Below are 26,646 nucleotides of genomic sequence, written 5' to 3' on the forward strand. Positions count from 1 at the left end.
TCCCCAGGCCCCTCCTGCCTCAGTGATATCGACCAGGCTCCAGTTTGGCCTCCAGATTGCCAAGCTAAGCAGAAAGGGCAGGGACACTGAGGAGGGAACCATGGTTACTCTAATTGCCTCGGCAACTATCCACTCTGTGGACAAAGCACTCAGCCCCCAGCTGGCTAGCACAGGCTATAGGGTCTTAGGGGACTTGCTTTCGCCACTGACTGTTCATGGCTCAGAATATTCTTGTGCTTTGATGAACCCTTCCCTGCCCTACCCTGGTACTTCAGGAATTGCCTTTGTGTGATCTATGATCCCACGTGCCACTCTGGGGTTTTATGGCTTCAATGCCATCCTGGGAGCTTCTTAAAAACTGCCCTCCTTTAGTTCAGCTGGCCCCACCCAGAGATTCCCCAGGAAAGCTCAGTAGTAGGCTTGCTTTTACTCAAGTACAGGCTTCCCATGAGAATAGTAGAGAGGTTGTCATTCTCTAGATCTCCAGAAATGGCAAAAGGACCTCAGCTGTCATGATAGCCACAGGCAACGAAAGTCACAGGAGTACATAAATGGCAGCCCCAATGAGTCCCTTCTTTGCCCAAGGGACCTAAAGAGTTCCAAACTCATAACACCCTAGGGTTCAACCCACACAAAATAAATTGGGGGTTTCTAGAGTCCCCCCCCCCCGTGGCTAGCAAGGCCCAGTTCTCTCCCATTTGTTCTCAACCTCCCTGGTAAGGGAGATCCATTATAAGTCAATGGCAAGGAATCTCCTTGAGGGCAGGGAGCCTGCACTTTTCACAGGTACATCCCTGCCGGTTGGATGGAACCAAATTCATTTAGCTTTCGAATCAGGAAAAGGCCTCCATCTTTACTGGGCCCCCAAATGGAGGGAGAGGGATATGCATAGCCCAGATCCCTGGCTGATCCAGCTTAAGGCCTAGACTCTCAAATCTAGCTAGAAGAGCTCTTTGGAGAGGAGCTAATTGGAGAAACCAAGGACTTTCCACTCTCAAATGACGACTCCCAGCCCAAGAAAGATCCACCTTTTCTTTAGCAAAATACTTGATTTATTTACCACAACGCCCTTCTCCCCTCAGTAGTTAAATACAGCACAAAAATAGAAAACTCCCATCATTCAGATCACTGGCCCTCTGTCAGAAAGAACGGGCCACTTGCCTCCCCCTCCCCTTCCTCTCCAGTCAGTCGTATAAAGGAAGCCAGCCTCATGTCCAGCAGGACCGCCAAACCCAGCCCAAGTGGTGTCAAAACTTCCTTAAAGAAGTGTCAGGCCCACGGCTCTGCCCCTTGTCCTTAATCAAGTTTAAAATTAACAGCAGACTTTTAGTGCCTGCCCGCCCTCCACCCCTGGCCCAGCACACTGGGGCCTCCCACCTTACCTTGCCTCTACCCCCGCCCCCCAACCACCAAGTGATCCACAGTCCATCTGGTGGGCTGGTTTTCTTTGTACATAAAACGAGACAACATTTTGTGAAGCTTTTTCTGTCCTAGACATTTTTTAAAAGAAGATCTTAGCCACAACTTCCTCTGAAGAAGGGATCTGAGCTCCTTATTCCCTCTTCCTCACCAAATACACGTGGGCTGAAGAGAAACAAATCCTCTGACCAATCCCAGGAATCCTCTCTGCCCACTTCCTTCTACATCTTGGCTAAACGTGAATAGGCCACGAGGGCCCAGGCAGCAGCAAGGGAATGATGGTGCTCCAGAAGGCCCAGCCAGGTGAAAGCCAGGGTTGGCCCAGAACAGATGGCAGCTTTGACAGATACATGGGCCAAGAGTGCCGAGAACCCCAGCTCCTTCCCTGAGAGGCTTAAAAGCATTCCCCCCTCACCAAGATCCAGATTCTGACAAGTCAAATGGCACTTCCTTCTAGACCTCAGGTGCCTGCCTGGGGGAATCAGAGGCTCTAGAAGGGAGAATGTGGGGCTTGTCTAGATGGGTGTTAGGGCTAGGGCTCCCAAAGAACAAAGTGCCACACCTTCTGTCATACCAATCCCAAAGATTCTCCTGGCAAGGTGGCTTCTCATTCAATGTGAAGAAACAGGAGGCAGGACTCCCAAGGACATAGTCTCCCAAGGCAGTAGGTATTCAGTCAGACTTAAAGCTTGGGTTTGGTTTTTAAATCAATGGTGGGGCGGGGGCAGGGGGGAGAGTATAGTGAGCATCGGAGAAAGAAAAACTGTGTCCAGCCAGGTGGGAGTGAGGGGACAGAGAGCCTGGGGGATCGGTGAAAGGAGGTCAATATCACCACAGGATGCTGAATAAGCTGGAGCCTCTTGACTTCCACGCTCACCTGCAGGTACAGGACTGGGCAATCATGTCTTCATATTCTTTGTAAAGGATGCTGCCACTGGCCTCAACCAGCAGGACACTAATGGGTGTGTACTTATAAGGGATGCACGAAGGCCGGGGGATGTTCCGGTCCACCAACTCGTTGATGAGGTTCTGAATGATAGCATGGTTGGGTGAGCAGAGACCAGAGCGTAGCACCCGAGGGCAGGACCCCTTGCAGTAGTTAGGGCTATACAGGTTTGGGGCAATGATCCAGTTTTCTAAGCCCAGCTGGTGGAAACTAATTCGGAAGGGATGGAGAGAACACTGGGTCTGCTCTGGTGAATGACCAGGCACCTCAGATCTCATGGGGCCCACCTGACGGACTTGCCGGGCCAGCAAAAGGGGATCGGCTCCCGCAGGATCCCCTGTCAGAAGTTCCTGTAGCCTAACTTGTGGCATACTGTCAAAGGTGTTGTTGAAATACAGAACCAGGAAAGCCGAGTCGCTGGCCAGTGCCTGCCTCCAGCCCAGGCCAAGGTTGGTCCTTTCTTGCTGTTCACACTTGACTTGGATGCGAAGGGTTCTCCTCCTCTCTTGAGGCCAGAATTGCTGCTGAATGTAATTGGTGATGTCCATCTCAGCCCAGGCCTCGGGCAGAGCAAACCCTGGGGAGCCTCCCCCCAGGAGGAGGGAGCTCTTGTGGGCCCAGGGTTCCACATGGCATGAGAGATGGGAGTGAGACAGGCGGAGGTGAGGGCGGTAAGCAACAGCAGCTCTCACAAGCTGGTATCCCTCACGGTTTGGCTGAAGGGGGAAGTCTAGGGTTTGCACATACCAGGGACCTACATGGAGGAGACAAGAAGAACAGACAGTCAGCTTCTGACCTCCCAGAGAGAGTTTCCCCTTCCTAACCCACCTGATAAGGAAAGGAGTTCAGGTTCCACTTTGTTACTTCCTAGCCTGGACAAGCCACAAATCCCCCTAGACCTCGGTTATCTCAGCTCTAAAATGGAGAGAGCATTCACTCAAAGTAGGACTGCATTTTTTGAACCCCTCACCTTCCATCTTAGAATCAATCTTGTATATTGGCTCCAAGGCAGAAGAGCAGTAAGGGCTAGGCCATGGGGGTGAAGTGACTTGCCCAGGGTCACCCAGCTAGGAAGTATCTGACACCAGATTGGAACCCAGGACCTGTAGGCCTGGCTCTCCACCCACTTAGCCACCCAGCTACCCCCAAGAACTGCATTTTCATCTCAGTTAAGATGGGTATCATTAGCTACAGAACTAAACTGGGGTGGGGACCAGAAATAAGGCTTAAGAAGCTAGACACACAGGAAGAACTTGGAATGAAGGAAGTCTCTGATTTAAAAAACCCCAGAGGTGCCTGCAGCAGGCAGACTCCTCAGAGGCTTTTGTCCAGAAGCTGGCTGCCTAGAGACTTCCAGTGACTCTAAGGAAGCTTGCCTGCATGTGTACACAAAGAAGGAACGAGTGCGCGCCCCCATCCTCAGGATCTCCTAGAACCTGAAATAAGTGTTGTTCATGGATCTGGGTGAACTGCTAGCACGCTGTCTTTCCATGGGGGAGGATGGAGAGAGAATGAGGCAGTCAGCTCACCGCCTCTCCTGAGTCAAAGGCCTCCTCTGCCAAGAGGGGATAGTCCTCCCGGGGGCACATGAGAGAGAGCCAGAGGCGGGGAAGAGTGTCACTGCTCCTCTCTCTCTCTCTCTCTGAGCCTCATTTCCCTCTTTTGTAAAGTGGAGAGAAATCCCCCTGCAGACCCTTTAAGGGCAAGAGGAAAAGGTCCATTATTGCCCTGTTCAGACTGACCCCAGAGCTTCTTTGCCACCACCAAGTGATGATCAGGTCGGGGCTATGGGATGTTCCCAAACACCAACACACGGAAATACTCAGAGATGCCTGTCCCATGGACACTTGGTCTAATCCAGCCTTCCCATCCTTGGGAAGGGGTGCTCAGAGCCTCTGCGGTCCTCCCCCTGAGAGCCAGTTGGCCATCTTGGTTTTCTTCCTACTCAAGCAGCCCCCACCAACTTCTGGTCCTCCATCACCTGTCACCTGGCCTACTCGGAGAGCTTCCTACTGTCAGCGCTCCGAATCACACATTCCTAAGCTCCATCCCCAAAGCGAAGGAGTTCCCGACTGTCTTGAGAACAAATTCCAAAGGCCTCCACTGGACTTTTGAAGCCCTGGCTCTGGCCATCCCTTCCAGCCTTCCAGATTCTTCTTCTTCATTCCCTCGAGCGTCTGCAGACTGCCCTCCCTGGTGTCACTTATGTAAGAGAGCTGCCATGCCTCCCTCCCATGTCTTTGCACCGGTGGGCCCTCCCCTTGGTCTGAGATCCACTCCCTTCTAGCCTGCACCTCTTCCCATGCCTGGGTTCCTCACCTAAGGCCTCCTCCCATTTCCTATACTGACTTACATGGGTCACGGCAGACTTGGTGACTTCAGTGCCTCACACATAGTAGGCCCTTTGGGAATGCCTGTTGGTTGTTTAGGAGCGCCCTGTCCACAAAGTCCAAGTTTGTTAGGGTTGGAAGGGTCCTTGGGGGGGGGGCTGGTCATTTATTTGAACAGTGGCTGGGTCCTGGGATGGGAGGGGGCATACAGTGACCTAACCTGAGGCCAGCTTGCTCTCCCTCTCTGGAAGTGTGACTCACCTCCACTCCCAAGCATCTTCCTCTTCCCAGGCACCACCCTTCCTGGGCTGCTGCCTCCACCCCACACACCCTCACTTCCCCCCATTGGTCCGGCTGCCTCTCCTCAGGTTCCAGCCTAAAGCTTGTTTCCGACCAAGGACCTCCTTGGCAGCCTCTTCACAGGCTCCCTCGAATGAGGGGCTCCAGGCAGATGGATTGCTCCACACCTTCTCCAGGGAGTGGAGGGCGAGAGGCCAACTTCCCACCAAGCCTGAGGCTATCCTGACCCCAAGTGGCTAACCCAGGGGACCGTCTGGACTGCTAGAAGTCTCAGAAGGCCCTCCACTGCCCCAATGAGAACTGGGAGGAAGCCCAGGCGTGGCTCAGCCCAAGGCTTGCTGAGTGAGACCCTGCCACCAGAGCTTGGAGGAGTGAGGCTGACTGAGGGTCCTCTCCTAGTGCCAGGGCTGGGGCCAGCTGGGGTGTTGGAGGGTGGTGCTCTAGCACCGACAAGGCGGGAGGCCTTTCCCAGGTTGAGGCTTTCAGGCTTCCCAAGGTGCCTGCTGGCCCCCTTTCCAAGCCCAATTCAAGTCGGTCAGTGGGTGGGTGGGGGTTACGAGCACAGGTGCAACTGGCTTCCTGAAGCTCTTTGAGTTCTTCCAGGTGGGAACCTGGGCCAAGTCTCCCAAGGTTCAAGGCTTCCTTCCATAAAATGAAAGGCCTGGACTCATCGCCGCAAGGCCTCCTGCCATTTTAAATGGGAAACCGGGCTTCAGCCCCCCCCCCCCCCAAAGCCCAGAACCTCTGCTCTGAAGCTCGAGACAATGAGTACCAATAGTAAGCAGCCAGGAACTCCCGACATTAACCACACTGAGAGCAGAGGCAGCTGCTAGAGACCCGTCCCTTTGGGAGCTGGCAGGGGTTTAATAAATGTTGATTTGACTGCCAGTTACAAACCGCTTCATTGGACACTGACTTTGGACAAGTCAGTGTCCAGCATCTCTCTAAGACCATTTAGGTTCCTGAGCAGTTGGGAATCTGTAAAGGGAATGGAGGTTCCCTCTGCCTCTGAGATCAAGTGTCTAGAACAGAAGCTGAAGGTGTTACTATCATCTTCTCAGAACCTCCCAGCAACCATGTGTGATGAAATAGATGCGACGGACATTTTCAGCCCCATTTTACAGATGGGGAGACTGAAGCTCAGGGGGTGTAGGGGTTGGAGGCCAATCATATTGGCCATATTAGACCCCCGACTTTCAGGGACTGGCCTTTTAGCCTCGAGTTACTTACTGGACACCCCTTCCCCGAAGCAAGCATCTAAGGGCCTTTGGCTGGTGGCCCGGGGCCCCACTTAGACCAGAAGGAGGGAGGGAAGGGCCCTCTCCTCCCTGACCTCATCCTGGGCTTCCAGGAGCAGGGTGGGGCGCCTCAGCTGGGAAGTGGCAGAGCCGCCCTCTCTCCCTGCTGCAAAGAAAGGGATGACTCACATCTTGGCCCCAAGGCTTTGAGACCCATTTGTGGGGGGTGGAGACAAGGAGGAAGGGAGGGCAGGTGTGGAGACTGGCCACATCACATGGTTCCCCAACCAGAACACCCCCCCCCCATTCTCCTGCAGCTGACCTCTCCAGTCTGGAGTGACTCAGTTTCCTCCTCTGAAAGATGAGGAGCTTCTCAGGTTCACAGACCTCTGGGGCCTGACCCTCCCCCCTGCTCCTGCCCCACTCACCCCGGGGGGGCAGCGCTCGGTGGCCTGCTGGCCTCACCAGCCTCACAGCGTCGACACGGAAGGTGCGGTTCTCCCGCGGGTGACCTTGTGGGTCGGCGCTCTGCCGGTATAGCTCCAGCATGTACTGCAGGGGGCGCCCTCGAGCTGGCTGCCATTGGGGGGTCTTTGGGGGCACTTCTTGCAGCAGCGCCCTGAGTAGGGGCAGCTGCAGAGCCACGTGGGCAGGAGCCGCAGCATCCTGGGAGTTGGTACCCTTCAGGGAGCTCAGCTCCAGGACAAAGAGCAGGGCCCACAGGAGCCAGTCTGCCTCCATGGACCACGGGTGCCCCTGGATGGGGAGAGGAAGTGAGGGAGCTGAGGGCACGTGGGGACCTAACCTATCAGACAGCTGCCCTTAGGAGACCTGTGGGGCTGGGGTTCAGGGGTGCATCAGCCCCGAGCAGCTCAGCCCAGCCCAGCCAACCTAGGTGCCCCAGAAAGGGCCAAGAAGGAAGCCCCAGATGCCCTTCTCTCCCCTCCCCTGCCTTACTCAGCTGATTCCACTCCTGCCTCTTATGAGCCAACTAGAGGGGAGGGACTGTGGGTTGGAGGAGGCCTTTGGTTGGCTCCCCCTCCAGGAAGCCTACAGCCCTTCTTGCTGACTTCCAGCTGCTTTCCTAAAGAGGGGAATCTGGAGAATTCCTTGGGGGTGCAGGCTGGGGGCCAAAGAACAGCGTGCCCCAAACAAAATAGGCTCCTACTTCCTCACTTCTCTTCCTCACTTCTCTAAGGGCAGTGCTGCCTGGGGGGAAATGTCCTGGAGACTCCATCCAAAGGTTGGCTTCTAGGTCTGCCTTTGTGCCTGCATCCCTCTCTGGGCCTCAGTTTCCCCCTCAATGAGGCAAGCATTTGTTAAGTGACTCCCTCATGCCAGGCTTGGTGCTGGGCACTGGAGATACAAAGCCAGAAAGTAAAGGAGCTGTGCCCATGAAGAGCTGGAGTTCTCTCTGGGAAATGAGCCCTCCAGACTGATTGGTGGCCAAGGAAACCTCAGGCTCAGACCTGCTCTGTTTACTAGACTCTGGGCAGGAGCGGGACCTGCCCCATTGGCAGAACTGTTGTGCCCAACTCTTCATGACCATGCGGCCGAGCACACCGGGCCCTTCTGTTCTCCACTGGCTCGAGATCCGCTCACTTCCATCTCCTCCTCCTCCTCCTCCTTTAGCCTTCAGGCTCTCCCAACATGGGGAACACTTTGCCAGGGAGTCCCGTCTTCTCATTGGGTGGTCAAGTGTTTCCGCTTCCACTTTAGTGTTTGTCCTTGCAAAGAATAGTGTGACGGGGTGACGCTGGCCCAGGGACTCTCCAAAGTCTTCTCCAGCAGCGCCACCGCTCCAAAGCGTTGATTCTGCGGCCCTCAGTTTTCTGAGAGGCCGATCCTCCCAGCCGCACGGAGCTTTGAGGTCCCGTGCTGGCAAGGTGACGTCTCTGCTTTTGAGATGCGGTCCAGACTGCCAAGGAGCCAGGGAGCGAGCGAGCACCTTCTCTTCAGGGCTGCAGTCGGCCTCTGCAGGGATCTTGGAGCCCAAGAATGTAAAAGCTGGCCCTGCTTCCACTTCGACTTCCTCTATTTGCCAGGGAGCGATGGGATCAGTTACCAACATGTTGGTTTTTGAAATAGAAAGCTTCAATCCGGCTTTTACATTTTCTTCTTTCATCCTCAAGAGCTTCTTAATTCTCCTTTACTTTCTGCTGTCATCAATGTTCAGGTTTCTCCCAGCAACCTTAATTCTGACTTTTGATTTGTCCCACCTGGCATCCTGCCTGATGCCCCGTGGAGTGAAGTGAAATAAATCAGGGAACAACAGACAGCCTTGTCATACTCCTTCCTGAACCCCAAAGCGATCATTCGTTCCATGGTGGGTTCTAACTGTTGCTTCTTGCCCCACATGCAGGCTCCTCAGGAGACCAGTGAGATGGGCCACTACTCAAATCTCTTTGAGCACTTGCCCCATTTTGCCTGGATCCACACAAAGGCTGGCATGGGAAATGAGCATAAGCATTCTGTCATTTGAACGCCCTTTGGCATTGCCCTTCTTTAGGGTTAGGAGTGAAACTGATCTTTGCCAGGCCAGTGGCCCCGGCTGAGTGTTTTCCAAATTTGCTGGCATATTAAGTGCAGCACTTTAACAGCATTGTCTTTTAGGATTTGAAATACCTCCACAACCCTGACTTAGCGCTGCTTCCTAGGGCACGCTTGACATCATTCTCTGGGATGTCTGGCTCTAGATCAGTAACCACATCACGGTGGTTCTTGGTGATGGGAAAATCTTTTGTATAGTTTCACTTTTTAACCGTTTCTACTTCTGTTACATCTTTTGTCTCTGGTCATGCCCGTTGGGAAACACTCCTTTGACATCTCTGGTTTTCTTGTCGTCTTTCCCATTCTGTTTCTCATTTAAGAAAACCTTCTAATGTCTTCTTGCTATTGGCTGGAGTTCTGCATTCACTTGCTTAGCTCTTCCCCTTTCATCTTCCTTCTTTCCTGGGCTCCTGGTAAAGCCTCATCAGATGGCCATTTGGCTTTCTTGCTCTTCTTTTTCTTGGAGCTGTTTTTTGTTGCTGCCTCCTCTATGTATTGTGAGCCTCTGTCTAGACTTCTTCAGGCACTAGTATAGCGACCAGATCGAATCCCTTAAGTCTATTCATTGCTTCCACTTCATATTCATTGGGGATGTTGGTTGGATCATGTTGCTACTTACTGTCCATGGAGTTCTCTGGGCAGACACTGGAGCGGCCTGCCATTTCCTTCTCCGGTGGGCCAGACCCCTTTTGTCCAAACTCTCCGCTAGGGCCTGGCCATCCTGGGTAACCCTGCGTGGACGGCATAGCTCAGAATTTCAGTGAGCCACGCAAGCTCCTCCTCCACAACAAGGCAGTGACTCAGGGGGGGTCCCTCTGAGGTCATTCCCAGTTCATTCTGTTTATAACTTGTTTGCGTGTGGTTCTTTGCATGTTGTCTACCTCATTAGGCTGTGAGCTCCCTGAGGAAAGGGACTATCTTTTGTCAGTGCTTACCAGAGTGCCTGGCACATAGTAGGTGCTAAACAAATAGCTGGTTAATGACCCATGGCCTGACTGTGCTCCCAGCAGGGGGCGTCACACACCTTCTGACCTCAGAACTCTCACTGCCCCAAAGCTTGCTTGGCATTTCTATGGAAAATTCTTATTGGCAAAGGGCCTGCTCCCCACAGCAGTTCTGAGGGGAAAGATGGCCAGCTTTATAGAAGAAGAATTCACCCCAGAGTGGTGAATTGTCTTGTGTCCTAGCATCATCGAGTAGCAAGTATCCGAGGCCTGGTTTGAACCCTCATCGTGCTCACTGCAATTCTAGGTCTCTATCCACTAAGCCACACTGCTGACTGCTTTTATCTCATCTTGGTGCACCCAACTTGATTTTTATGGAGTCTAGCTTTGTGCAATGGCTTTTGTTGTTGTCCTTCAGCTGTTTCAGTTGTAGCTGAGTCTTTGGGATCCCATTTGGGGTTTTCTTGGCAAAGATACTGGCAAGGTTTGCCATTTCCTTCTCCAGCCCATTTCACAGATAAGGAAACTAAGACCAACTTGCCTAGAGGCAGACGGTGAGGAAGTGTCCAGCCTGGCGTTCTAGCCACTGCTCCCCCTAGCTGCCCCTATGATACTTCTGGTGATGGGCATTTGTGGTACTGAGGCCCAAGAAACCCCCTTCTTTTGGGAGAAGCAGACACTTAGAATGGGAGGGACCCGGCTACTTCCTGCTGTTGGCATTGGCTACCTCCTGAGACAGTGCTTGTGGAGAAGCCCAGCTAACCAGCATGGGACCCGGGGAGCTTTGCCCAGGTGGCTGACAGCTTGGGCCGGCTTGCTTTTCTCCCACTCTGTCCCAAACTCCCATCCCCTAATGTGGTGGGCTGAGGGACACGGTTGTCCTTGTGAATAGGTAAGATCCCAGGTCAGGCCTACCAGAGCTCTGCCTGGATTGCCTGAATTCCAGACCGAGCATCTTGCCTGCCTTTGGTCTCCTTTCGTGGCTCCTTTCCTGTCCCACTCTAGATCCCCCACCGAAAAGTGATCTGGAACCTCCTGACCTGGCCCTGGTTCCTGCTTTCTCACTTTTCCCTATGCATATTTCCTTGACTGGAGATCCCGGTTTCTGTTCCGTGGCGTTCCTTCATTGAACCTGACCTCGGCCCCTCTCTTCCCCAAAGGCCCTGAACTCCAGGTGTGCTGAGGTTCCAGAAGCTAGGCCCTGACTTGCTAGGCCTGGGCCCTTGAGGGTTCCTCGGCCTGGTGAGTCTTTAACACTTCAAGACCATCTCGTTCTTGCCCATCCCCCACCCCACTCTGTTTCCAGATGAGTAACCGGTTTTCCAATTTAGAATTTCCCATAATCTTCCAGACCTCTTGTATTTCAAACTGCGTCGCTGGATAATTTACACCCATTTCCCAGAAATGTTTGGCAAATCTAGCCATTGCTGTGTGAAATCAGCCTTGAAGAGCAGCACTGCGTGAGGCCCAGGCCCCCACCGGGAGTGCTCTTGCTGACGGGGCCTGTGGCCAAGGCGATAAGTAATTGAGGCGCCCTCTACCTGCTGTCAGGTTTCCTCTGTGCTCACGGGAAGCTCCTTGTGCTGGAGGCTCTGGAGACAGACCTTTTTCACTTCTCACGTGGCTTTCTTATTGCTGTCCCTATGAATAAGGCGCCCACAGAGTCAGCCATTGAAATAGCAGAGTTTGGGCTCTCGTTCCCTGGCAGCCACAGAATCGTGCCCTCAGAGCCAGAAGGGCCAGCCGGTCCAACGAGGACCAGAGAAACTGAGTCTCACCTGGCAACAAAACAATAAGGGCAGGATTCAAACTCAAGTCCTCTTACTCTAGGTCTAGCACTCTCAGAAGAAAGAGATGATGAATGAAGCTTGGAAATGGCTCCTTGCCCAGTGGCTATCCTCCCTGCCCTCAGGACCAGTCCCCCAATTTAGGGCCCAGCTTCAGTTGGCACAGGCTCAGAGCAAAGTGGCATTTGGGCTAATAAGAATCAGTAGTTCTGTCATACCCCAAAGCGTGGCTGCTCGACTTTGCTCGTATCTGTGTCCCCCCCTGTCCAATTAGCATGTGACCTGGAACACAGGGAGAATTCGACATTGACACATGTTGAGGAAATGAGTGTGATTGATGAGATGGGGGAATCAGCCCCATTTCACAGATGAGGAGACTGAAGCACAGAGGTTAACTAGCCATTGTGGCACCACCTAGTGGTCTGTCCTAAGAACTGCGACCCAATACAGGGGGTTGGCTCTGCCCTAAGGTTTGGGTCCCTTCCCAGATAGCCAGTCCTGAGGGATTTGTTTTGGCCCCCGGCCCCTGGCCATCATAGGACTACCCTGGGTTCCCCGGGATCCACTCAGCTGCTGAATTTCCTGGGACTGGCTAGGCCTGCAAGGGGAGGGTACTCCCAGATTGTGCAGCCATTGGCCTTCAATATTAGGTTTCCTTTTTCCAGCCACCCAAGGTCCAGGGCAGTGCAGGTAGAACGGGGCTGCTGGCCTGGCCCCCGCTTAGCCAAGGGAAATCCGTTGGCAGCAGTGATTCCTTCCAGTGGGGCTGATTATAGCCCATCCTGTGTGACTTTTGCCCCCGTCCTTCCATCCTTCCTCTTGCTGTAGAGCACAGAAGCCGGTCGCCCCCCCCCCCCCCTCCACCAATGATTCATTTCCCACATGAGTTCTTTTCTACTATTTCTATATGGAAGTCATCCTTAGCCTGTGAACACCCACCAGGCACCTCTCTATTGCCCTCAGGGGCCCCTACAACCGGGATTCTTGGGAGACCGCCATGTTCCCTTGATCTGTCATTTGTAGCCGTGTAGGGTCCCTGGGAGTCCATTGGCACTGAAACATTGAGGTCTCCTGCCAAGTGCTGTGCAGTCTCTCAGTTGTTATGCCACCCATTCGTGCCCTCCGATTCTTTTCTGGGTCTTATTCATTGTCCGTTTTGGATGTCTGGCCAAGATGGTGGCAATGATGGTTCAGCTCTATCAGGTGCCCACTCAACTTCAAGGCAAATTTCAACCCACGGGCATTCTTTAACACTTTGATGTTCTTGTGTAGGTCGTGGCGCCAGTCTCTTTTGAGTGGCCATGAATGGAGTTGGAAGGGCCCTGTGCCTTCATCAGTATGGAGAACTCCTGGTGGGGAAACTTCACGCACCAATGAAGATTGTTGGCAGGGATTCCAGGAAGGAGGAGAGAAAAAGTCCTAGTGACCTTTACTAGGGATGTGATGCCCGGGGTCCCACAGAAAGCATAGGTCCACAGCAGCTAAGAAGCCTCCCGACTACCGCGCCCAATCCACACTCCAGGTACTGTAATGCCCATTTTACAGATGAGGAAGTGGAAGCCCACTGAAGTGCCCAGGATTACGCGGCTAGTGAGGCTCTGAGGCATGATTTGACCCTGGTGTCTGGCACTCAAGAAGTCACCTTCTAAATGGCAACCCTTCGGACCTCTGGCAGTTTTAGATGAGATTCTGGCAGAGGAAGGGAGGAGGTGGGAGCCCTTGGAGTAGGGCTCTCTGTTGGCAGGGAAGTAGAGTTCACTCCTCCTCCTCCACCATCAACAGTTGCTATTCACATCCTGGACCCCCCACCAAACCCTGCCAGTCCTGACCTGTCCTTCGAGCCTTGGCACTGCCTGTGATGAAATTATGCATGGCTGTGTGGGGGAGGGACAAAGCCTAGTACAAGGAACTCAGTGTCCCACACGCACCGTGGGGCTTCAATGAACTTTCCAAGCTAGACCAGCTTTATTGAAACCCCTTAGGCTGAGGCTGGCTCCGGTCCAGACCCTGACGCCCCTGGAGCAGACCCAAGCAATTCTTGTGAACAGTGGGCAAGGGGGGTGACTCCATCCACTAGGGCTTGGCTCCTCTTGGGGGCTTCTGTGCCCAGCTTGCTTTGGGGCTGACCAGTGACTCAACCCCCCAGGAGCGCCCACAGGCAGTGAGATGCTGTGGAGTATGCCCAAGGTGTGGAGTGAGAGGGCATTGGCTCGATGCCTGGCCCTGCCACTTAGGAGCTGGGACCTTGGCCCAGGAGATCTGCCCTCTCTAGGCCTCAGCCTCTTCCTCCATCAAATGAAGGCCTCTGGGCCCACGGTCAAGCCAGGCTTAATGGGCTTTTGACTGCCTGGCTCTGGGGCTCTCTAATACTCTGCAAGAGAGTAAGGAAGATACTGGCTAAGGCGAGACTTCCAGGGGCAGTCCCCCCTCAGAAGGGCGCAGGCGGCCTGGAAGCTGTCCTGACAGTCCTTATTCCTCTTAGCCATGTTTTGCCAAGGCAGACAGGGTGGAGACGCACAGAGAGTAGTGGCTGCCTTTTCTCTAGCAGGTGGCCACCAATAGGGTATGAGGGAGGGAGGTGCTGCTAAGGACCTTCCCTGCCACCTATGTGTGCTGGAAACCACCAGCACCCAGCTGACCAGATGGGACTCCCCCTCTCTTCCCTCCAGCTAATCTATTCAGTCTGGCTCTCCCCTCACCCTTCTTCTGATTGGTGGGCTAGTGTGTATAAGGACTGTCCCTGAGAGCCCACCGAATTCAACCTTTGCTTTTTACAGAGGGTGAAACTGAGGCCCAAAAAGTGGGAATAAGGCAGAGATTTGAATCCAGGACCTCTGCCTCCAGCGTCAGGTAACTCTTTGGGTGGGGGAAATGGAGACAGGTGTCAAGTCTAATGGCATTTTGGTTTGTTTCAACCCTTTCTTGAAGCTTGGGGAAGACAGCTGGTGAGGGTAGAGAGGTCCTGGCCAGAAGGAATATGGGGAAGGGAGAGAGGCAGACAGAGACACATAGGAAGAGGCTGAGGGAGGGAATGAGATGGGGAGAAGGGAGGGAGAGCTTCAGCCTTCCATGTGTGAGGCAGGCAGCCTGGTGCTGCAGGAGAAGTCCATGGAAATCCAGCGGATGGTGCCTCAGTTTCTTCCTCTGTAGAATGAGGAGCTCAATGGGCAGAGGGAAGGAAGCAGATGTCTTTGGTCCACTTCCTAACTTTACCATGCCATTCGTAGCCTGTTTGCTGAGGAACACAGTGAGGCCAATTTAGATGAAGCCTTTTTTTGAGCTGAGACACCAGCTGGCAGCCCTGGCCCCTCCCTCCCTCAGGAGGTGCCACCCTGAACTGAAGGCAGGAAGCTCGGGGCCACCAGGTTCAGTCAGCTCCCAAGGTCTGACCAGGGAGCAGAGCCTTGTGGCTCCATGTCCTGAGTGGCCCCAGGGCTCCTGTTTGAGGCCCATCTGTGCCGCAGAGGGGAGTAGAGCATCCTCCACAGGCCCCCTCACCTGTGGAGCCAGCAGCAAGCTTTTCAGAAGCAGCTAGTGGGTAGCGGGCATTGCCCTGGGCACCAAGGAGACGGAGCCAAAGCCGAGCAGCCCTTGCCCACAAGGAGCTCCCATTCTCCAGGGGAAGGCAGACAAGTAAGTCCAAGATAGCTCTCTCTGTTTCTGGCTTGGTCCCAATCTTTATGGGTTACACGCAGATGTGCAGACATCTGCACACAGTAGAGTAAGGGCTTGCAAACGACTGGCCGTGGGGCTGGGAAGGGCCTCATCCAGGAGCTAGAATGTGGGCTGCGCCTGGTCGGAGGAAGCCCAGGCTTCTGTGACAGGACGTGAGAAGAGTTGGCATTCCTGGCATGGGGGCTAGGTGGCCTCTGTGGGTTCTAGCTGGGGACCTCCTGGGGTCACATCTGGTCTGCCCACAGGAGGGCCCCCAACTAGCCAAGGCTGCCGGCTTGAGGCAGGGCCAGACTACTAGGCCCAGCAGCTTCCCAGCTGCTGGATCAGGTTGGACTAGACTTATCTGTGGGAAGGCTCTTTTGGCTCTCTGGCTGTAACCGTGGGCCTGGCTCCATGCTCGCTCACAGGTAACTTCTCAGGCTAGTGAGAACAGGGAAGTAGGCTGTGGACTGGGCTGGGTTAGGGCGGAGGGCAAAGTTTGTGAAACCCTGGGCTGGCCATCAGTGGCTCGGGTGGCTTCCAAAATGGTGTCGGGATGGGAGTGGAGGGCAGCTTTGGGCAGGCAGCCATGGGCTGGGTACCAGCCTAGCAGGTGAGCCGGAGTCTGGGGAGGTGTGGACGGGAGTGGGCAGCCACAGGAGAGCACAGGGCATCAGAGGCTGGGCCCACCTTGCTGTGTGGTCTTACCTAAACTGTGTGGTTGCCCTAGTTCTCCTCAGGGTTAGGAGCACCTCCTTTTCTGATGGGGTGAGGGCAGGCTAATGACTGTTTTCTAGAGCTCTGGGGTGAGAGCATGAGGGCTGTGGGTGGGGAAGTGGTGGGAGGCTTGGGGAGCTGCCCTCTCTCACTCCGGGGAAAAGGGCAGAGAGCTTTCTCTGCACGGCCAGGAAAGGGCCGGCCAGCGAAGTTCATCGCCACTCTTTCAGCCGGGAAGTGGGCCTTTCCTGGGCTCAGAGGGCTAGGGCTCAAAGGGACCTCAGAGGGTGGCGGCTTCAAGCCCAGAGTAGACTGAGGCTGAGGATGGGAGAGAATGTCGTGTCCCCACATGGGAAGAGACTGGAGCCAGGTCCTCCAAATCCACTTGCGACTCCTTCCACTGTCCCCCTTGACCTCTGGCTTCATGTGGGGTCCATCAGCCATTCTGAGAGCCAGCTGAGATGGGCTTGAGGCAAGGAGGGTTATATCTGAGGCCTTGTGACTAGGGCCAGAAGCTCAGAGCTGGAAGGGACCCTAATGTCTCCTCTAGAGAAACCCCACTGCCACTCACCGTCTGCCTCTGTGTGTGTGTGTGTGTGTGTGTGTATTTGGGACAATAATAGGAGGGTCACAGAACCTCCCTCTATAGAAGCTCTACACACATTCTTGTGCCTAGGGGTCTGGTCTTGGAGCCAGGAAGGCCTGTGTTCGAGTCCTACTTCTAACACACACCTATTGGTGATGTGGTGGAAGCCAAGTCCCTTGCCCTTTCTGTGCCAGGTGAGCCATCCCTTGCCCTCTTTGAGGTTCAGTGTCCCATGTGCTTCTGTGTCAGTGACAGAATGAGGGAAGGCCAGGCAGCTTGCTGCCGTCTCTGGTGGGCTTCCTTCTGTGAGCCACACACAATGTGCAAGTATGCTGTGACAATTAAGCCTTGCACTCATGGATGTCCTGAGTCATCCTCCCAAGGTCCATGGGGAGGGCCAGGTAGGGCTTGGTGCTCAGGACTGAGGGCATAGTGCCAACCTGCGCTTGGGCTGCTAACGGTCATTCCTTCCCATTGCCACGGACTAGCCCATGGAATGAGTGCAGGAGACCAGGATGAGATAGTGAGGATGGCCTGATGCCACCCTTTGTGGAGACGAAGACTCCCCAGGGCTCTCAGCCGTGGACAGTCAGTGTCAGGGGTATCAGCTTGGGAGATGAGTGGGTTCTCATGGGCTGCCTCCTCTTCCAGCCCACCTTCTTTCCTTGTGGGTGATACCCTCTGTCTGGGATCCAGAGCTACCTGAGAGGCTCCATTCAGGGGACTCCCAGCTGCCCCCAGCCATTAGTGTGCGCTTACCAGGGGAAGATCAGGGCTGCTCTAGCCTGGCTGGCCAGGATGGAGGGGCTCCCCGGAATCCTGGATCTTTAGTCAAAGGGAGGCTCTGAGGCATCTCCCCTCCTGCACTCCTGGGGGAGCATTCCCCCAAAGACCTCCCCTCAGGGGGTGCCCCAGGCTGCCAAGGAAAGGAAGCCGAGAAGATGGCGGCTTAGCTCTTTCCCCCTCAGACTCCTCGGGATTCAGGGCTTCAACTGATGCCACCCCTGCTCAGAAGGGAGAGGGGAGCACACCTGGCTTACCTCCTTCACATTGCAGAAGCACCAGGGGGCCACATGAGGAGGGGCAGTCTGTAGGGCTGGGGCAGGTGGGAGGGATGCCACATGCCATCTGGAGAAGAACCTGCTTGGCACCCTCTACCTTGGCCACTTAGCCAATCTGGAAGGCCTTATCTAGCAGACTCATTCCTCCCTCCTGGGTCACTAGTCACAACATGTGAGCTCCACCATGGGCCACGAGGATCACCCCAGGACACAGTGACGTCACCGGCCCGTTGCCAGGTGACACAGCCCTGTGCCCAGGCAGAGGTTTGGCACTTTGGGGAAGGAGGGCAGCAGGCCATGTGGAGGCCCTGGAGGGCTTGCTTAAGGCTCAGGCCCTCCCACCCTCCTTGGGCTCTTTCCTTGAGCCTTTCCAAAGGTGCGCCCTAGCTGGATAGTGCTGTGGGCCCCCCACAGAGTACCAGATTAGGGGATGGGCTCAGCCATGAGCTCTCTCCTTTGGGCCCCAAGGGAGCTCTGGCTCTCACTTCCTTTCTTTAGGCTCCAGGGTCCTCTGACACAAAGGGCTTGGCCAGGCGATGTCCAAGTCCCCTGCCAAGGGGACTGGCCTCTGGCCTATGTCTCTAGCTCAGCAGGTCGGGTGTCTGGGACTGTTTCAGTCCAAGCCATGTGTCAGGCCTCACCCCTTCAAAGGCTGGAGGGAGCCCTCTGAGAGCCACCCAAGCCTTCGGGTCAGAGACAGCGGAGACACCAGCTTGCCTTGCCCTAGTGAGCCATAGGCCCCTGAGTAGCCTCCATTTTAGAGTTGGCAGAGGATGTTTGAGAACATCGTGGTCATCTTATAGAGGAAGAGGAACCTGAGAGAAGGGACTTGTCCAAGGCCACACAAACAGCAGAGCCTGACTTTGAATGGAGCCTGCCTGGGCACTTCCCATCATTGAGCTTTGGGGACTTTGGGGGTGAAAGGAAGAGAGCTAAGGCAGTCCCTCTCGACCTCTTTCCCACGGAAGAAAGGATGGGGAGTGCCCGGGACACAAGATGGAGGCCAGCCCGAGAGAGCCCCATCGTCTTTCCCCTCCCTCTCTCTTGAGTTGGGAGGGCTCCTGGGGCCACTAGGGGGCCAGGGAGCTCCCCTGGCTCTAGCCCACTGAAGCACTGAGGAGGGCAAGAGGAGCAAATTCTTTCACAGTGAGGACAACGTGAACTGTCTGGAAAATCCCCACTTGGGTTCTCAGAGCGTCTGTCCGGCTTGCTGCTGGCCACAGCTCTCTAGAGCTGTGGAAGGAGACAGGAGGGAGGAAGGAAGAGAGGGCGGGAAGGGTGAACTCAAGCAGCAGCAGGGAGGGAGGCCAGGAAGGAAGGTGGGTGTATGGGCGTGTGGGAACACTGGGCTGGCCTAGAACCAGCTTGACCAGTGGGTGGAGGCTCCCCCTTGGAATGCCAGATAGAATTTGGGGCCAAGTTTGCACCTGACCCAGGGCTGGGCACACCGAGAGGCCACATGAGACCCTGGTGCTCCCCTCACAGCAGAGGCACCAAGAGAGCATGCAGGTCCTCAGGCCATCTCTGCCAACAGCTAATGTAAGCTCACTGTGTGTATCCTGGTGTTCCAGGCCACTCCAAACCGTTCCATCCCTGTGGCGATTACTGTGTTCTATCCATTTTACATGATAGAGCATTCACTTTAGAATCAAAAAGACCCGAGTTCAAATTCTACCTCAGACACTTGCTATCTGTGACCATGACCAAATTACCTAACCTAGCCTCAGTTTCCTCCTCTGTAAAATGGGCATAATAACAGCATCCGCCTCCCAGAGTTGTTGTTGTAAGGGTGAAAAGAGAGGCCTCTAGAAGGATAAGCATGGTCATTACACGCATGCCAAGTGCTGTGGGAGAGACAAAAGGGGGAGCTCCGGGGATCTTGGCCTGGGAGTGACCAGAGTTTCCTAGGCCTCTCTGTGGTCCTGGGGGCTCTCCTGGATTATGCCGCCTCTCCCTCAGCAGCATGCCTTCGGGCAGGATTTGACTCTCCTAGCTGCACCTCTAGCTCCCATTGTGCTCCCTTCCCTATTTCCCCAGAAGTGGCCAGTCCTTCTTCTGGGAAGGATAGCTTCATAGACACCTCAGGCTTTCCTGGCAGAGGTGCTGCACCCAGCCCAAGTCACCCCACCCGAAGCCTGCCCAGGAGAGAGTTGAGGCCTGCACCTGTATAACAGAGCCAGGGCAGCACTCAAAGGGAATGGCAGGGAGGCCCCGACCATGGGGAAGCAGTCACAAAAGCCTGGGCCCCTTGGGTAAGGCTTCATGGAGGAATTCTGAACTGAGGTTCAGTCGGTTCAGTTGTGTCTGCCTCTGTGACTCCACTGGGCCATTCTGGCGATTAAGAAGTCTGGGAATGCGTCGCTTTAAATGGGACCCGAGTCCTTGCGCTCACTGTATCTTGCCTGGACCTAGGCCTCTGCTCTCATTTCCGCTTTGCTGTCTTCCCAAGATGAATAGTGGCTCCCTGAGGACAGGGCCCATCTCCCATCACGGTCAGCCTTTGGCACAATAGCTGCTACTCAGTAAGGCTCCCCATTCCTTCAGCAGCAAGGCCCCAGCTGGCTCCTGGGAACACAAGGCCCGGCACACTGCCCCGACCAACCCATTGTGGAGGGGAGGGCAGCAGCTGTTGCCCCTGAAGCCAAGCAGGGGGTGCCAGCTAGAGCCCTGCCCAGTTCATTTGAGCGTTCTGTAAGGGACCAGCTGAGCACACTGACTCCCAGTGGGGACCGTTAGCTGCTGGGTGCCCATGCCATCTACTGAGTATGCAGAGCAGAGGTCCAGAAAGGGTGGACAAAAAGCCGCCGATGCTTGCGAGCCCTGTAAACGGGCCAGCTCTGGGCCAGGGGTCATCTTCTGCCTGTCAGGCGACTGCTGCCCCCTTCTAAGCAGTGCTCCTTCCCGGGGGGATGTTGGGCTGGCAGCAGGGCTCCGAGGGTCCTCTGGCTCTTAGCCACTCAGGAACCCTTCCCCTTGCTTTGGTGGCACCCAGGGACCTGCTCCTGGGTCACCAAGGTTTGGGCATCATTCCCCCTGCACTGGGAGCAGTGGTCTCAGAGACACTACAAAGGGAATGGCAAGGGCGTGTTTGCACACACACGTACACCACTATAAAGTATGTCACGAAAGAGAGAAGGCCTCAGCTGGTTATTAGTCAGTTGAGAAACCCTGAGTAAGCCCCCACTATGTACCAGTCTTGGTGCCCTCCTGGTTTCGAGGGGCGTGCCCCCTTGGCTCTTTTAGCCGCCTGCTCCTGGGCCCCGTGACCCAGATTAGCCTTCCTTATAGCTCCTTGCTGAATGTGCGGCCCCCAAACAAAAGTGCTTTCCTTTGGGACTTGGTACTCTATCCTTGCATCCCCTTGTGTCCCTCTGTGAGCTGTTGGGAGAAAGAGGAGCCTCCCTTGGCCCTGCTCTGAGGTAGGCTTCTGGAACATTGCTTGATCCTTTAAAGGTTCAATGGGAAAAATGGAGACGAACGGAAGGGGACATTATTTATATGGCACCTTCTATGTGTTGGACACTGTGCGCTAAGTGCTGTTTTGCAAATATGAGCCCATTGCATCCTCACCCCAACCCTGTGACGTAGGGTGCTCTTATGATCCCCACTTTGCAGTTGAGGAAACTGAGCCAGAATGGGGTTAAGTGACTTGCCCAGGGTCACACAGTTTAGCAATGTTGAAGGCAGTCTGCCTCTGAAACTAGCACTGTGCCCCCTAGAAACCCCTAGGATAGGCTTCCATGTTCCCTTAGCAGATATTGAGTTGTTCTAGCAGAGAGCTTCCTGTGTTTGTCTCTCTCCAGGATGCATGAAGGTGTGACATCTCTGTTCATTCTAGCTCAGCTCCAGAAATTGATCTCAGGTCAATCAAATCCTATCCAACGAGCATCTCCTGAGTACAGGGCCAAGCTCTGGGCTGGGCACGTCAGACATAAAGTCCCCTCCCCCCTCCCCCCAAGCTTCTGAGGGTGGCCAGTAGGGCCCATCCCTGGCTGCCAGGTGCTCCCTGACCTGACCTGGCCTTGAGGCAAAGAGCTGCTACACTGAGCATGGCTGCCTCAGTGGAAGCTGAAAAACATCCTAAGTGGGCCAAGGGCAAAACAGACAGCTTCTAAAGGAGACGGCGCCAGTCTCTGATCTGTTGTTTGGTCCTAGAGCTCCTTGGGGGGTACGTGAAGCAAACCAGTTTGCCATTGCCCAAGTTAATCATTACTGGCCTCTCATGTGGTCCTGCTCTTGGTCAAAGACTTTCTGCTTCTTGGAGACGGGACATGCTGCTCTCCTACTGGGGGCTGGGGCCTCTAGGGCTCTGCATGTGTGCCACGTTCAACCTTCAGAGCTCAAGGCTCAGCCCAGACCCTGACTAGGAGGCAGGGCTTTGGGCTGTGGCCTCGGTGGGTCCTAACCTGTGCCCTCTGCCTCACAAGCCCTGGATGTGATTAGTCAGTAGAAAAGTGGCCAACAGGGCAGGGTTAGTTTGCCGGCTCCCAGATGGCCCAGGCTGCATTGTTTATCCTTTGTGGATGCTGGGGTGAAGGGACAAGAAGACTTGGTCCCCATCATACCTCCTCGTAGGAGAGAGGAGGGGGGTGTGTGACCCTGGGTGGGTCCCTATGGGGTCCACCCATGAACCAGCCTATGGCAGGGTCTGCCTACCTACTGAGTTCGAGATGGAGGATGCTATCTGAGGCCCAGCTGAACTAAGCGTGGGCAGGGCCAGCTCCAAGGAGATATTCATGTGGCCAGGCTGAGCATGGCACCAATAGAAATTGAGACAATTCCAAATCCCTCGTGGCTCCCTCTCCTCTTGCAATGATTGTGGACGACAGTCTTTTCAGCCATGTCTGACTCTTGGTGACCCATCTGGCAGGTTCTTGGCAAAGATACTGCAGTAGATTTCCATTTCCTTCTCTAGTTCATTTGACAGATGAGAAAATTGAGGCAAACAGAATGAAGTGACTGGCTTAGGGTCACACAGCTAGGAAGTGTCTGAAGCTGGATTTGAACTCAAAAAATTAGTCTCCCTGACTCCAGGTCTGGCACTCAGTGCACTACAGCACCACCTAGCTGCCCAGTAAAGAGGGTAGAGTATACTAAGAACTACATCATTCTGAAGCCATCCAAGTGGCTCCTTACCATTGGGATGCTCAATGCCCAACTGTCCACACGGAGAAAACTAAGTGGCTGAAGAATACCCTGTGCCCAGCTTGTGGTGGAGAAACTCATGCAAGACCTGAGAAACCCGGAATTTGAAGGAGAAGGGACAGAAAGGAGACCAGAGGGATCCTGGTAAGAAGAAAAGAGGGAGGACCAACCAATGGACCATTCACTCTTCTGGCCTCTACAGGACATCAAGGGCCCTGGCAGAAGCAGCACTCGCCAGGTGTTGGGAAGAGCTCTGTGGCAAACTGATGGGATGGGAGCGACATGGCTCAGGCAGACGTGGAAAGGTTGCAATGTGAGTAGCTGGAGAGAACGCTGACATCAGGGAGTGTCTGCCTCCACTGAAGTAGCAAACTCCTCTTTCTTTTATTAATTTTTAAAATATTTAATTTTATTTAATTAATTAATTTAGAATATTGTTCTATGGTTACAAGATTCATGTTCTTTCCCTCCCCCACCCTTCCTGTAGCTGACTAGCAATTCCACTGGGTATTACATGTGTTCTTGATCAGAACCTATTTCCATGTTGTTGGTGTTTGCATTAGGATGTTCATTTAGCGTCTCCATCCCCAACCATATCCCCTTGACCCGTGTATTCAAGCAGTTCTTTTTCTTCTGTGTTTCTGCTCCCACAGTTTTTCCTCTGAATGTGTTCCGTATCATAGATCCCTTCAGGTTGTTCTGGATCACTGCATTCATTGCCACTAATGGAGAAGTCCATTCCATTTGATTGTGCCACAGTGTGTCCGTCTCTGGGTACAATGTTCTCCTGGCTCTTCTCCTTTCGCTCTGCATCACTTCCTGGAGGTTGTTCCAGTCTCCATGGAATTCCTCCACTTTATTATTCCTTTGAGCACAATAGTATTCCATCCCCAACATATACCACAATGTGTTCAGCCATTCTGAAGGGCATTCCCTCAAAAAGTGCAGCTATGAATATTCTTGTACAGGTCTTTTTCCCTATTATCTCTTTGGAGTACAAACCCAGCAGTGCTATGGCTGGATCAAAGGGCAGACAGTCTTTTAGAGCCCTTTGGGCCTAGTTCCAAATTGCCCTCCAGAATGGTTGGATCAGTTCACAACTCTTCTTTAATGCATGGTCTTTGCCCAGTGACCAATGAGCTGGCACAGTATGGGGAAGTGAGCCCCATCTAATGGGAACAAAACAGAGCTCCAGAGGATCCTGAGAGTGAGGGGTTCAGCTGCCTCCGGTCCAATCCACACACCAATGGGATCTCTGTTGTAACCTTGCACCCAATGGCCTTGCAGCCTCTCCTTGAAGACCTCCCATGATGGGGAGCCCTCCCCCTCCCAAGGTAGCACCTGCTACTCTTATACTTAGAATATACCCAAAGGTCCTGCCCCCCAACCTACAGTGCTCCCCAGGTTTAAAGTGACATCATTCTGACTCTCTGTATAGACCTCTTCCCACAGGACTATGCTACCTTTTGGAGGAAGGGGGTTAGCCTTCTCTCCTTGGCCCCCGAGGGCAGAACTAGGAGTAATGGTGGGGGGAGCAGCTGCAGAAGCCCATTTAGGCTTAGTGTGAAGACAAACATGGTAGCCATTTAAGCTATAACCAAGTGGAAGGGAGGGGCTGCCTTGGCTGGTGATGAGTCTCCCATCACCAGAGCTCTTTAAGCAATGGCTGGACACCTCATTACCAACAGGGGCTGCTGGGATTTTGTGAGTCTCCAGATTTGATTAAGAGTAAGTGTATGTGAGTGGATATGTAGATGTATGTATTCATATTGGTATAAATGTGGTTGTGTGTGTGCACATGTGTGAGTATGCGTGTGTATCAGGGCCTACATTTCCTAAAGAAAACATGTTGAGTAAGTGGTGCCTTTCACAAGAATATCTGAAACCCAAGGACAGACAGCAGCAGCCTGTTGGGCCTGGGTCATTCTGGGCTGGAGCCAAAAGCAGGCGCCCCCCACAGGCAGCTGGGGTCTCTTCATGTGCCTACTGCAAAAGAATTTGGTCAACAGAAAAAAGGAAATGGAAAATAAGGATCCTATAAAGAAAGGGAGAGGGAGAGGACAGGTAGGGAGCTCTTTGCCATTTTGGGGCTCTGGCCCCTCTCTGCATACAGTGACTGTCTGCGTAATGAACTTGCCCCCCCCCCCAGGAGTTCTCAAGGCCCTGTGCTGTGGCCTTCACTCTGGCAGAGCCTTTGCCGTGCCCACATGACTAATGAATCCACAGCCTTGCCCTTCTGTGTCAAGGAGGGGTGCATCCTGGGAAATTGCTGGGTGAAATCTGGTAGCCTCCTCCACCTCCCCAAGGCAGCAAAATGAAATTCTCTTAAGTGGGCCAGGCTGGGGTGGACAGAGATGGCATTTGAGAGGAGAAACAATACAGCCACCACAACTCCTCATACGGTGGCCCAAGATGAGAAATGCAGTGGATACTCGCTGACTCAGGAAGGGCCAAGCAGAGCAGAGCATGGGCCTGGCCTGGAACCTGATTGAACTTCGGGCTCAATGAATAAATATTTGTGAGCGGCTTAGAACATCACGGGAAAGCTCAAGTGGGCTGACAGTGCGGAGCAGAGAGGCAGGCCAGTCCACATGGTGGCGACGCCAATGACGGGCCACCACGCCAAAGGTCACAGCCATACTCAGCTCAAAGGTGATGGCCGATCTTGCTTCTATGGGGTTAGTGATAAAATCCAATGTCTTCTTCCAGAGGGGAACAGAAGGAGGCAAATGCTGTCAGGCAAATGAAGGGTCAGACAGGGGAAACTGTGGGTAGGACCAGAAAAAGGAAAGTTGGGCTACTCAGGAGGGAGGGATAAGCAAAAGCCAGGCCAGGAGCTCCACTGATGCCCGCGTGGTGTTAAGATAAGGCCCCTGAACCTTGGGCAGCCTCCCTATGATGAGCTTTTGGAGGTCACGGACCCAAGACCCAGGTGGGACAGTCGTGGATGGGCTGCAATCAGCATCACAGAGGAGCTTCCAGACCCATTGGGGTTAATGAGAATGTAGGCTCTCTGCTGGTAGAGCTGGCCTCTTTCTCTGAGCCTCTCCCAGTACCCATCAGAGTATTCGTGCCTCTACACACAATAGGCTCTTTGATGAGGGTTTGTTGAATGAATGGAGTAAGAGCAGGGACTACCAGACTTGTCTCTCTTTCTCCCTATCCCTAGAGTGATCATTCCTTCACACACTTCCCCCAGCTTCCTCTAGCCTCCCCCCCAAGGCACTGGCCATGGCACAATTAAGTAAACCTCTGACTGTTTAGTATCAAATGACCATCAATTCAGAGCTGGACGGAACCTGGAGGGGCCTCATTTGACAGCTGGGGAAACTGAGGACCAGGGAGGGGGAGCACCCGCCTCTTTGTATCTCTGGGGCTAGAAAACCAAAAAGGAAACAGCCCCTGCCTTCCAGAACCTTGGGGCTGGGGAGTGAAGGAAAGATACCCGCATGGAGCCTGGGAAATCATGGGGTGATTTGGGGTGGGAGAGAATGCTACCAATTGGGCAGGAAGGGCAGGGAAGGTTTCCCTGAGCTGGGCCTGGTAGGAAGTGTGTCAGGAGTTCTCAGAACTCGGAGGAGGCTGGGATGGAGAGGGTTACCTGAGGCAGGCTAAAACTACTTCAGCTTGGTTTAGGAAAAGCCAGGCTAGCTGAGCCAGTGGCTCCCAGGCCTGGGAGGTTTGCTGGTCAAACGGGATTTTAGCACACTACCAAATATTTCCAAGAGAATCGCTACCACAAGTTTGTGTCTCAGCGTGTCCTCCCAAAGAAGTCACCCAGCTGAAGGAATGAAGGGAAGCAGGGCAGAAGGAGTGGCTGCAAGTCTTCATTCCCTCCAGGCCCCCAAAGGCCATTTCTGAGAAAGGCCAACAATCCCTGGGCCACCCCAAAAAGGGGGTCAGGTGGGGCAGGGGCTGGCAGCAGGGCCTTTCCTGCTGCTGCTTCTCCCTCGTGGCTTAAGTGGAGCC

At 54.1% G+C, this 26,646-nt stretch overlaps 2 protein-coding genes across 2 annotated transcripts in view; one reads left to right on the forward strand and one right to left on the reverse strand.

Annotated features, from left to right (window-relative positions):
* Positions 1-1,035: 1,035 nt before the first annotated feature.
* BMP15 (bone morphogenetic protein 15) lies at positions 1,036-8,406 on the reverse strand. Its single transcript, XM_056809234.1, has 2 exons — positions 6,662-8,406; positions 1,036-3,119 (listed from the first exon to the last, which is right to left on the reverse strand). The coding sequence occupies exons 1-2, from the start codon at positions 6,972-6,974 to the stop codon at positions 2,293-2,295; spliced, it is 1,140 nt and encodes a 379-aa protein (XP_056665212.1). The 5' UTR covers positions 6,975-8,406; the 3' UTR covers positions 1,036-2,292.
* Positions 8,407-14,881: 6,475 nt separating this feature from the next.
* SHROOM4 (shroom family member 4) overlaps positions 14,882-26,646 on the forward strand; it is a 148,012-nt gene continuing 136,247 nt past the window's right edge. Inside the window, exon 1 of the mRNA XM_056809166.1 lies at positions 14,882-15,147. The gene's annotated coding sequence lies outside the window, so the exon portion shown is untranslated. The remainder of the gene's footprint in view (positions 15,148-26,646) is intronic.

Source organism: Monodelphis domestica, chromosome X, assembly GCF_027887165.1.
Source record: "Monodelphis domestica isolate mMonDom1 chromosome X, mMonDom1.pri, whole genome shotgun sequence".
Lineage (NCBI taxonomy): Eukaryota > Metazoa > Chordata > Mammalia > Didelphimorphia > Didelphidae > Monodelphis > Monodelphis domestica.

Excerpts from the sequence above, each read along its gene's own strand:
- BMP15 (XM_056809234.1), bottom strand. The coding sequence starts at position 6,974 with ATGGAGGCAGACTGGCTCCTGTGGGCCCTGCTCTTTGTCCTGGAGCTG. Across the intron at positions 3,120-6,661 it reads CCGAGCGCTGCCCCCCCGGG|GTCCCTGGTATGTGCAAACC; the intron begins GTGAGTGGGGCA and ends TCCTCCATGTAG.